This window comes from Gossypium arboreum, chromosome 9, assembly GCF_025698485.1.
Source record: "Gossypium arboreum isolate Shixiya-1 chromosome 9, ASM2569848v2, whole genome shotgun sequence".
NCBI lineage: Eukaryota > Viridiplantae > Streptophyta > Magnoliopsida > Malvales > Malvaceae > Gossypium > Gossypium arboreum.
Window position 1 is genome coordinate 1,158,936 of NC_069078.1, and position 12,708 is coordinate 1,171,643.

The window sequence follows — 12,708 nt, forward strand, 5'->3', positions numbered from 1 at the left end:
ACTAGACCCGATGTCGCATTTGTTATGTACAAATTGGTGACATTTACAAACTGTCCTAGTACTGATCATTGGAAAGGAATTTTGTAGGATTTTTGGCTATCTTAAGAAAACACAAAATTTGGGATTATTTTATAATAATTATCCCATGGTACTAGAAGGTTACTCAGATGCAAGTTGGATTACAAGTCTAAGTGACAACAAGTCCACATCAGGATGGATTTTTATGATAGAAAGTGGAGCCATTAGTTGGGCTCCAAGAAATAAATTTGTATCTCACATTCAACTATGGAGGTAGAATTTATAGCCTTGGCGGTTACTGGCAATGAAGCAAAATGGTTAAGAGATCTCTTGCTAGATATAAAGTTGTGGCCACAATGTAGGTTTTTCATTTCCGTATATTATGATAGTGAATCCATCATGTCTAGAGCGTATAATAAAGTGTACAACAAAAAGTTTAGACATATAAGTTTGAGACATGAGTATGTAAGACAATTGATTAGGGACGGTGTGATAACTGTTACATATGTTAAGTCAATTGACAATTGAGCTAATCCACTAACAAAAGGTTTGTCAAGGGATTTGATTAAGAGTACCACCACTAAGATAGAATTAAAACCATTTTAATCACATCATTGATAATGGAAACTCTACCTTGTTTTAGTCAAAATTTAGTTTCAAGGTTCAAAGGGTAATAACAAGATATTAAATGACAATGTGCACAAAGGATCAGGATTTAGTATTTATATTTTAAGAGGATGAGTATTATTATTAATGGATGGACATTAATTGTCATGAAATCCACCTATATGGACATGAAGTAGCACCTCTTTAATGAGATTTTCTTTATAGTTTTCTCTCGTACATGTTCATAAAACAAGATGAACACATGACCATAACAGTGCTAAAGCAAATTAATTTCTTACTCTAATACTTTACGATTATGTGTGAAATTTTTCCAGTATTGACTTTAAGAGTGATGGTTCAAGCGACTAGCCACCATTCACTTTGTTGATACTTTGAGAGTTTGCACTAAAGGAAGGTTCAATCTGCAAACACCATTTTTATGAATAATTGTTGTGTACTTATTTTCTGGAATTAGCAATCTAGTGGGGGATTTTTGGAAATTATAGATTGCAAACTTAATTATTGATGAGCACTTATTCAAATTTAAAAAAGTAATGATTTATCATTCAATGGATACATTTCCATGATACATGTTTCTTCTAAGAAGTATGTCTAACATGAAATGTTGTGACTCCTCAAAATAGTATCCATTGAGTGCATATAGGTAGAGGGTCTATGGTGTTCACAAAATCATTACAATCAATCCTATTTTCAAAAATTAGAGTAAGAGTTAGGGAATTCCTTGATTTTGCTAATCAAAAGAAATTCAAAAGCTTCGTTGTATACCGGGAGGACTTTGTCTTAACCCTCTAACAACTTTATGTAGGGGCAAATAGTTCTCTTTAAAAAGCGTCACCCGCATCTCTAAATTTACTATTTAATTCAATATCGTCTCCGAATCTATCTTTTCCGCTCAATATATCCAACAACCACTACACTTAATATTTGTTGATTCCTCTTATACATATTAATAAATAACAATAGTTGTAATATAAAGAAAAAAACCCTAATAGTTGAACACAAACTAAACAAGACATTTAACAATTAAATAAGTTTTTAACAACTCCTACTTTTGAATTAAAATGTAACTAATTCAGTCGGAATTTGAAGTATAAATTGCAATATATTATAAAGTTAGAAATACATTCTACAATTGAAAACAATATATGATTGATGTGAAAGGAATTAGTGGTGGGCATGGGTGCTCCAAAAATAGGTATAAAAATCAATGATGAGTCTATTAGGTGGGCATGGGGGTTCAATTACATTTCACAACACAATGATGTTCATCACGTACTTGCAACACCTCTCTTCTTTTATATGTATCATATTTTTCAAAGTCAATTTAAATCTTAACTATGTGGACCCTTAGTTTGGCGCGTGAGGTTGAAATTCTATATCTTCCCTAATATTTTACCCACTTGGGGGGAATTGGAATTCTGCTCCTTTTACTTTTACTTTTACTTTTACACACTGTGCCCTGTGGGTTGCAATTGCCAGTTGAAAATGACTTGGATTTTGGTTTTTTTTGTTTTCAGTAATTAATGTGATCCTGATATAAGAAATTGACAATCCTTTTTGTAGGATCATATTTTTTTTAAAAATTAAAATTGAGGAAATGGATATTATCATTTGGTTAATTGAATTTATTTTTCTATTTGTACCTTTTTTTTTATCTATTTCGATATTGAATTTAATAATTAAATTTATTTTCATCTCTGAACTTAAAAATATACATAAAATATATAGACACTATGTGATGATAACTTATAAATTTATATAAAATTTCTAATAATTAGACTAGTAATTGAATAGATCCGATCATTAATTCTCGATTCGGTTCAATTATTAGATCAACAATAATTAAAATTTATAAAATAAATTAAAATTTTATTAAATTTGTTCAAATTTTTAAAAATACCAAAATAAATTATATATTTTATATAAAACTCTTGATATCTTAGAATAATTCAAATTCAACTAGGTTGATGGTTGCTTTTCATATGGTGATGGATTTACCCAAATCCCCGTTATTAATTTCATAAATACTCGTTAAAAAATCATTGAATTTGAATCCTCAAATGTCATGAGTTTCATCAAATATTTCTTTTTGAAAAAAGAAAAATTTCCCCATCAATCCAAATTCATTCAATCAAAATCAAATTAAAGTTTGTCTGTTAGATTTCAAAAGATAGAAAACTAGTTTTGGAAAATGTTGTAGAAAATTAGCTACCTTTTTCAAATATGGTGTTCGGATAATATAGTTTCAGGTTTTGTTTGGATGGATGATATGTTTGTTTCCGATAAAATTAAAAATAATAGTAACAATGAGATTAATTATTATAGTGATGAGATATATGTTTAAATTCAAATGTAACTGAAAAGATAAGGTAAAATAAATAATGATTATTAAAATAAATTATTCTAAATAACCCAAATTCAAAACATAATTATAGTTCATATATTCCAAAACCCTCTACTATTTAATAATTACATTGAAATCTCCGATTAAATTTAAAGTCGAACCCGATTCAAACCCCTGAACAAGAGATAAAGCTCTCATTAAAATTGTTTTCTTTCTCCAAGTCTCGAAGACACAATACTTTACTTGAAAGAACATACCTTTCATGTCTAACATTCCAGGACGGCTTTTGTATAGACAAAAAAAAGAAAAAAAGAAAGAAAAAACACCATGAATCCCTTCATTATATAGTGACAAAAAGAATATGATTAAATGAGTTAATATATATATATATATATATATATATATATACACTAACTGGTATTAACTTTCTCGGCATGCTCCTCGAATTCCTCCTCCAGTCAACACATATCAAAGGGATTAGATTGAAGTATATGCAGTGGTGTAATAACGGTTTTAACATATACATGTCGCAACGAAAGCTTAGACACATGGCTTCATTTGAAACAAGGATTTTAATGCTTATTTGGATTTGTAGATCAGTATTTTATGTGTCTGTCTATATGGTATAGTATGAGTTTGATTTTTGTTTGATCTTTATTTCCTTTAGCTTGTAAACAAAAATCGTATCATGTGTCATATAATTACATATAATACTCCTATGGCCTATGGATTTGCCAGACTTGCCTGTTTTCTACGGTGTTGTTATATTTACATTTTGCAAGAAGAGAAATTCTAATGAATGTCATGTTGTTCGCCAATGGGTTTTTATAAGAAAGGCTAAGGTGAAACATGGAAGCATTTTATTGGGAGATGAATTATTTTATTGTCTCGTATTGAAGATAACAACATGATCTTATAAGACGATAATATGATATTATATAAATTAAGATAATTGTTTTATCAATATATAATCTTTAACATAAACAATAAGTAGTGTACAATACATAATGCGAGAATTACGTCACTTGGAATGTATGGGTACGATATGTGATATCATCGTAAATACATGTAGGTTACTTCACAACTTTCACTTCCTTCTATCTTTGCTATCTACTATGCATGCATGGACCAAATGGCAATTCGTCAAGAAAATTACTTGGGGACATTTTTGGGTAATGTAAAATATTACAAATAATTAAATGAAATATTTTCTTCTGGATATTTTAGCAAGAAACTAACCAACAAATGTAGTACTCTCTGGCAATAGAAAAAACAATCCCACTTCATCCATAAAAGAGAGGAGCGTGTTCTTGGGCATAATAAATCAATTTGGTACTTTCTTTTATAGGTATTGATGAACTGTATAAATTGTTCTATGAAATTTTAATAGTTTATTGACTAAAAAATATTTAAATAATTTAATAATATTTTATAACTTTTAAAAATTTAATGAAATTTAATAATAATTTAATAAGGTTACATGTAGTTTACCAAATTGTGTGTTGTATGTAATAGAGAAGAAAAAGACCAAAGACAAAGGTTGAAAAAGAAATAATAATAGAAAAAGAGAAAAAAAGGAAGCGAATAAAGAAAGGTAAAATTGTTATTCTCTGGAACACTTTGGCGTTCGTTTGCGGTCTCATACGTCGCTATCAGTCATAAATTAGGGGAAAGGGGAGAGCTATCAAAGCAAAGCATGAAATGGAAAGCTCTTTCTTTCTTTCTCTCTCTCTCTCTTCGAGCGGGAAACAAATGTAAAGCCTTTCTCTTTCTATAACCTCACCCTTCACCATATAGTTAGAGAGAGATTACATATATACAACAAGCCTTACTTCTCTCATCATACAGTTTCTGATCTTTCACTTTCTCTTTCTCTCACTCTACCTCAGTCTGCGACTTCTTTATTTACTTTCTTTTAGTCTAATTTTTGGTACTCAAAGTCCCAAACTTTGCTTGTTTTCTTCCTTTTTCTTGTTTCTGGTCAAAGAGATGAGTTTTTTATACTGATTTCTCTCTGGGGTACGTAACATGGCGGTTGTTTTTGAAGGTTTTTCCATCCGGTGAGTTGTTTCCGTTTTTTGGTTTTGTGAACTCTTCATGTTTGTTTTTATGGATATTAGAAAGATTTTTTCTTTTACTTCTTGTGTTGTTGTTGTTGTTGTTTGACTTTGTTGATCTGCTGTTTTGTATAGAGAGTATGCTTCCAAAATGAGAAGCATCGACGTGGTGAAATGTTGGCCCTTCAGTGGAGCTGCTTCTTCTTCTTCTTCTTCTTCAGACGATGATGATGATGATGATGGTAACAGGAAGATAAGTAAACAAACCATGGAATCTTTTCTTCCTCCGATCACAGTCACCAAATTTCGCTGGTGGTCTGAAGAGCTTGATCGTCTTAAATCAACTGAATTAGCTAATATACAAAGCAGCAGCAACCAAAGTGATTTCTTGCAACTAAATCTTCATGTTGGGGAGAAATCCGATGAAAGGCCAGACATGTTGGAATGTCCGGTTTGTGGGGCATTTGCTGCTTCAACAGTGAATGCCTTGAATGCTCATGTTGATAGTTGCCTTGCTCAAGCATCTAGAAAAGAGAGGCGCCAAATGAGGATGTCAATTAAGGTTACAAAATCAAGAACACCCAAGAAACGGTCCATCACTGAGATTTTTGCTGTGGCTCCTCAGATCCACAAGGTTGATGCTCTTGATGACGAAAATTTGTTGGATGAAGATGAAAATGGCAGTTTAGAGGAGTTGAATTGCAAGATTGAGAAGCCAAAGAAGAAGATGAAGAAAAAGAAGAAGAAGAAGAAGAAGAAAACGAAGAAGAAAGTGGAAATAGTGAATAAGTTTATGAACAGAAGGAGGAAGTTGAAAAAACATAAGAATAACAAGCAAGATGAGCTGATTGCTAACAAGGTTTGTAATTTACATCATAAAATATTGCTTATTATGTGCTTTATTATAATTTTGAGTTGTTTGATTTTATTATCTATGTAGTTTTAAGATGTTGCAGCAATATTTTTTCATTTTTATCATGAGGGTTATAATTCATCATTGTTCAGATCATGATAAATAGTCATTTATTTTGTGCTTCATCTTGATGAATTGCAATTTGAGCTACTAAATGTAATATCTAGTATAAATCTATGTTCTTCATATGTGATTTCTTTTGTGTTTCTCTCTTTTCCTTTCTTGTTATTAATAAAATTACTGCTGATAAAGCTGGTTAAAAACTGTCTTCAATTTGAGGACTGAGATCACTGAGCAGTTACCTTGCAATTGTACTTGTTGTGTGCAATAAGGTTCATCAGCAGCATAAAGAGAGGGAAAAGGTAAAAAGGAGGGGATGGGGTTTTCATGTTTGGGAAGGTTTGAGCTGGTTAAGAGAGCTTAGGTGAGGTGTGGTGCTCCAGCTGTACAGTACGGGTTGAGGCAAAGAAGTTTTCCATTGGCTAAACGTTTCTTGTCCTTGATTTAGCATATCTATCCTAGATTACTGATGTTGTTGTTTTCTTTTAACTACTGTTGCAATAATTTTTTTTCCTTTCTTTTTTCTAACAAAGATAATCATTTAGCTGTTGGGGCCAGTCTTGTTTTTGATCTAATGGCTAGTCTTTCAACCTATTGTTGGACTTGGAGTTGCTCATTATTGAGACTTGTAGATTATGGATGCTTTGGAAGGGCTTCAATAATATTTTTTTCAGGTAAACTGTTTAAGCTGTAAGGTAGGATTGACGATAACGTGGAGCTGTCATGATCTTATTGCAGTAAATGACATACATTTGGTGTCATCTCAAGGACTATCTTACGAGAGAAATGTGGGCTAGGTATTGTAATTCTTTGTTTATGCAATCTGTCTTTGCGCTTGTTGGCGGGTAGACGGGTGATGCCAAATGCAGATCTAGTTGGTTGTTATTTTGAGTGAACCATATTTCTTTTTGATTTGGTGAATGGTTGAAACGTCCTAAATTTTTATGCTAGATTTAGTGTTTGTAGCTTCTTATGTTCTGGGATTATCTCATTAGCTGCTTAGCCATCTTCAAAATGAAATTGCAGGTGTTAATATTTTATGAGACTCTTGTAGTTTTGAGGAACCCATCTTGGTGTTAATGGCAGAAAGGCTTGATTAACTGGCACAGATTGTGGCTTTATTGATAGTGTGTGGATGAAGTGATCCTTATTCCCTCATGCATGGACTTTTGCACATTGTTCATTCCTAGTTGGTGAATATTCAACTATCAGGCAAATGCTTTTGAAGTATTGGTATGAGCATGACCTTAAGCCATTTCCATTTGGCTTGACGAGAAAGTGTTGATCGGAAGTGTAGGAACATGGCTATAGAAGATGCATTTGAGATGAAAATATTGGCAGGAAACTTGTTCACTATAGATGATGATGGTGGTGATGATAGCTATGAGAGCAGTCTTGTTTTATAAGTTACGTACTGGTTATTGAAAGTAATTCCGGTAAGAGGAAATAATGATATTTCATTTATACTGTTACACTTCCCAAACCCAAACGAAAGATCATCTGTCGGAAAAGGGCGAGATGTTAAAATTATGATGGGGATACACTTGCATTATGCCAGTTTATGATGTTTTGCAGTCTTGATCTGTAAGGTTTGTGTCTTTGTGAAACATACTGTTAAAATGTAAATAGTACAACAAATAAGAATGTTCTTTCAATTATAAAACGATCTGCAGCATATGATGCTACTTCACTAATTATGTTTCCTTCTAGCACAAGTGTTATGGAATGGATAAAAAACTTCCTTTTGCTCTTTCTCAATATCTATTTACTCATCAAGCTGGTTTAATAAGCATATGATATCACTTGATATCAATTTTGCTGTGCTGTTTTTTGATTTATTCAACTATATGTCGTTGCATTTTCTAGTTATAACAAGCTTTTAACCTTAAATTATTTTAAATCTATGTGATGATGAGCAACAACCTATGTTGGTTATGAGTTTCCATTTGGGATGCTTTTATCTAGGCAGCAAACATGCCCTCTAAACGAGTCCACATCCTTCTGAAAAAGGAATGTCCTTGCTTACAAAATTATCTGATATTTAGTTCTTGGAACATTCATGTATCATAACTTTGTTTTTTTGTTAGAGGCTAGCATTTTAAAGAAAGCATTTTAGCAATGTTGGTCTATGATACAAAGTTCTAGCAAAGGGTATTCTTTTAATGAATGCATTATGTTACCCTCGATAATGTACTCGACTACTGAGGATATGCATGCTTCACTACAGTCTTAGAGGCTTGAACCTGCATGCAAGTCACCTTTCTCAGACACAACTGTGTGCCCCATTCTATATTAGTTGAAAGGGAGGAAAAAGAATGCTGGTGTTAAACTAATTACTCGGTTCTGAATTCATTTCGTTTTTTCACATTCTTTATAATAATTTTGTATTAGTATTCCGCATCTTCATTAGATGATTGTCCAGTCTTTACAACGGCAGCAACAGTTATTCCTTCTGCTGTCCCAAATCAAACATATTGACAAATTGAAATGACTGTAACAGAGCTATCTGGTCACTACCAGCTACCTGTCCAATATTGGTAGATTAAATTGAAAACAAATATTCTTTACACCTTTAGACTTTAGGGCACAGGCTACTGGAACAGTTGAGTTCTTGGACCTTTATGAAATCTTGACACTTTCTAAAACCAATTCAATATTTTTCTGATCATTTTAGCTATCTAGTAATTTTAGTTTCACATATAGTTACCTACCTTTTCTCAATGTCCCAAGTTTTAGATGCGTTTTGTTGCATTCAGAAGTGTTCATTTTGGTCATATGCAAAGGTTTATGCTAGTGCTGTGCTGGGAGTTTAAGAATCTCTAAATTGTTCTTACGATCCAATGAGCTCCTTTAGTTACACACTCAAGTAAAGGCAGAGGAAGATTCCTTTATGTACAATGATTCTTCAATATTTCCTGTGTGGACATTTTCTTTTTGGCACAAGAGTTTCTTTAATTTCACAATTGAATTAAAAAATAGTTGTAATAACTTGAATTTCTGAAAAACTTGACATCATGATATTTCTGTTTTTTGTGTCTCAGGAAAATGGTAGCAAGCTGAAGCCACAAACTCCTGTCAATTTCAATAGAAAACTGAATAATACATTGTGCAATAGGGGCTCAAATGCCATTTCTGTTCTTGAAGAGAAACCAAGTCTCAAATGCATGTCTGCGAAGAAGAAAAGCAAGGTTGTTCAAGCATCCAAACTAATTGTAGAGCGTGAAAAGCCAAGTTCGTCTGTTCGTGGTATTCTCAAGAACCCTGGTAACTGTAGCTCTGGACAAAATTCAGCAAGGTGCAATTTGAGGGCCACGACTCAAGCGAGCACCTGTGGCATTCAACATTCACTCAAGCATGTCAGTTTCTCAGGTAAGGATGACATGCTTGTTCCGCATGAGAAACATGTTGCTACACTAGAGAAAAACATTTGCCATGCTGATTTGGATTCATTTGAGCTGTCAGAGAAAGGCCACCAGAATGACACTGATAAAGGATTTCCAGCTAGAGAGATAAACACAAGTGATGATGAGGATGTTTCTTTTAGCACAGGAAATGGGATTGCGGTGCAAGCCATGAAAGGGAAGCAACTGTTGCCTGATATTCATTACAATGTTGATATACCAAAATTTCTCGGACCATGTATCTTGTCACAAGAAAAAGCAAATCAATTTTCAGATCGATCTTTGCCTCCAGGTCATGTCGTAATAGATTCTGGTAATTTGCATATGTCTAATCAAGGTAATCAAACTACATTTTGTAGCCGTCCCTTGACTGTTGCTCCTAGACTCTTATCTGCTGTAAAAGAGATTCAGAATCCTTTTGTCAGCTCGGAAGTATGTGGGGGTGTGTCAACAACTTTGAATTCCAGTTCCCAGTTTGTTGATTATTTTGGAGATCACAACCCGGAAGTTGCTATAAGTTCTAAGGCTAATCCGAGGGTGTCTTTGCATCCGTCATCATCCGCTTTTGCTTTGAGTAAAAATGTGAGTGAAATTGCCCCGTTTACATCACAATTTGCATCAGGAAATGTTTCAGGTCATGCTTTGTCTCATCAACCACTATATTGCCTGGCTCCTAATGAACTGAGGGGGAGGCTATGTCCCTTTCCAGATTGCAAACAGAAGAATGTTGCCATAAGAGAGAAGTGCCGGGATGAGGATTTTTTCGGTTTGCCTCTTAATTCACTAGGTGAACTAGTGCAGACCAATTCAAATTCAAAAGGAGGATTTGACCGGCTAAAGAAACTGGGTCCAGGACCAGGTTCTTCCAATAACGTTAACAATCTTGTCTTTCCAAGGAGCACTGATGATCATTCAATCATGAAAGGGAAGCATTGTATTGGTAGTGGACTTCCAAATAATCAGTTAAGTTTGTTTCCTGCACAGAATCACATGAAAGAGAATGCCACTTTACATTCATCAGCTAGATTAGGGGCTTCAGAATTACATGGTCATAGAAAATATGGCTACTGTACAAAATCTGATAGGAGATGCAACTGCTCTGACTGTTTGATGGATTCAGACATAAATCTGATAAACAACTCTTTCACTGGATGTGGACAATATGACCAGTTTTGGAACCGAAAGGAAAAAGACATAAGTCATGCAATGGAAAATGCTGAGAAGATGCTCCTGAATAGCCCTACTCCAACAATGAGGCTGATGGGAAAAGATGTTACAATTTGTCAAAGTAGCAATGAGAGACAAGGATTAGCAGATGCTCCTAAAAGTATTGGCCTCCAAAATTCATGTGTCGATAAACATTTTCAACAAGAATGGCTTCTGGATCGAGCACCAGGAAAGTGTAAAGAAACATCTGTTCGACAATTTGAAATAGCGAGAAATCAGGCCTTTCCTAGAAATGTACTCATCAAACCTCATGAATCTAATTTCTTTCAGCCAGGCATTAACTGGCAAGCAAATCCAGAATTCCAAAATAGCAGCAGCATTGCAATTGCTCGAGATCCTAAACCAAGCTCATGCCATTTTGCTCATCCACACACTTCCCATGCTATTTTTGACAATGGAGGTGACTTCCAGGAGCCTTTTATATCAAGAACCGAAACTTTAAGAGTTAGCTCTCTACTACCTGCAGTATCTGCTTCGCAGAGAAACTCTCAGAATATAAATGGGAATTCTGTTGAACTTGAAAGCAACTCGAATCTACTGAATGCTGGAAAATCATCTTTCAACTTTCCCTTTTTGCACCCAGATAATGTTGAACATGTCCAACCATCTTGGTGTCGGGATTCCTCAAAGAGCTTGATCCCATGGTTGTTACAAGCAACACAACAAGTGCAGGCACCTAGTACACCTTCTCAACTGTTTCCTGATGTGGGTGGTATATGTCATCCGCATACCGCTCGAACTAGTTTTCTTATCAACCGCATGGTTCCTCATTTTCCTGTAGTTTCTTATGACCACAATCCAATGATCCCTTACTCACACATGGAAAGTTCCGTTGGGCAACCATCTTTAGCTCACTCCCCACTCATCCCATCCCTCCCGGTAATCAAACCAACATCTGTTACCCTGAGCCAGAGGAACGGAATCGAGTTTAAAGATAGAATGAAGTCAAAATTTGTGAGCACTCGGGATCCAGATATTTGCCAGAATTCAAGGAAGAGACCTGCAGTTAAAGAAAATTATCTAATGAAGCCCATTAAGTTGCCTAATCTTGGAATTCGAGATGATTCAAGAGCTGAAACTCAGTTGACAATAGAAAACTTCAATGACATTCAATGTAACATGGGGACACTAGAACTTGAACCTGAAAGGAATGAAGAAAGCGTTGGAGGATGGATTCTAAATGAGTCTCAATACGATGGGTTTGGACTTTCAGCTGGAATCGATTTTTCCAAAGTTGATGCATATGGTGTGACAAGATTAGGTCCTATTAAATTGAGTCCTGGGGTGAAGCACATCCTGAAACCCAGCCAAAAGGTCGATCAGGATAACTCGAGGTTGATCCATTCGACTATCCCTTTTGCATCTGTGACCGAGTGTGGCAAAGTGTTGGAGACTCTTAAGAAATCAACAAAGATTTACAGGTTTTAGGAGTAAGTCATATCCTCGTGCAGGTAATTTTCTGTTCCAGTTTTCGTCACCCAGTTTTACAAATTATGCACGTGATTGTACAGGACTGTCTACTAGCCCAGTTGGATACATGACTGTATCTCACTGCTCTTTACTTTGCAAGTTCTATGGAATCCTGAAAAGAATGAAGCTTAGCTTTCATGCATTTGCTGCCATCTCAAACCAGTGAGATTATATATAAATATGATGGACATAAAAGAGCAAAAACCAAAAGAAAATCACCTGTATTACAATCCAATACATCATGGATTAAGCTCCAGGTCCACTTATCCAAGTAAAAAAAAGGGTTTTTTTTTTAATTTATATTATTAGTTTAAGGTTTTTGTAGTTTGAATTTATGATACAATGTTGTAAAAGTGGATTTATGCTGTCACTGATCATTTTCTTCTTGAAATTGTAGTAGTATTTGATGAAGCATCTTGCATTATCTCAGTTCTCACTAATGTAAAATTGCATTATTTAGTTAAAAAATATTGTTAAGTGATGATAGCCACTAGATGGAAGATTAGCTGGAGGTAAATCATTGCATTGTTGGGATGAATGTAATCTAATTGAATAATTAAAGCAATTAAAGTGTTTATTTTTCAAACAGAA

At 34.2% G+C, this 12,708-nt stretch overlaps 1 protein-coding gene across 2 annotated transcripts; it reads left to right on the top strand.

The window, feature by feature from the left end:
• Positions 1 to 4,639: 4,639 nt before the first annotated feature.
• On the top strand, positions 4,640 to 12,708 carry LOC108454585 (uncharacterized). 2 transcript variants are annotated; one of them, XM_053019487.1, is made up of 4 exons: positions 4,640 to 5,049; positions 5,182 to 5,905; positions 9,061 to 9,388; positions 9,482 to 12,708. In XM_053019487.1, the coding sequence occupies exons 1-4, from the start codon at positions 5,018 to 5,020 to the stop codon at positions 12,073 to 12,075; spliced, it is 3,678 nt and encodes a 1,225-aa protein (XP_052875447.1). In that variant the 5' UTR covers positions 4,640 to 5,017; the 3' UTR covers positions 12,076 to 12,708. The 2 variants fall into 2 exon arrangements, with proteins under 2 accessions (XP_052875447.1, XP_017608578.1); XM_017753089.2 differs by having other exon boundaries at positions 9,061 to 12,708.

Bases quoted from the DNA above. Each gene is read 5' to 3' on its own strand.
- LOC108454585 (XM_017753089.2), top strand. From the start codon at position 5,018: ATGGCGGTTGTTTTTGAAGGTTTTTCCATCCG. The intron at 5,050-5,181 runs GTGAGTTGTTTC...TGTTTTGTATAG, and splicing joins TTTGAAGGTTTTTCCATCCG to AGAGTATGCTTCCAAAATGA. The intron at 5,906-9,060 runs GTTTGTAATTTA...TTTGTGTCTCAG, and splicing joins ATGAGCTGATTGCTAACAAG to GAAAATGGTAGCAAGCTGAA.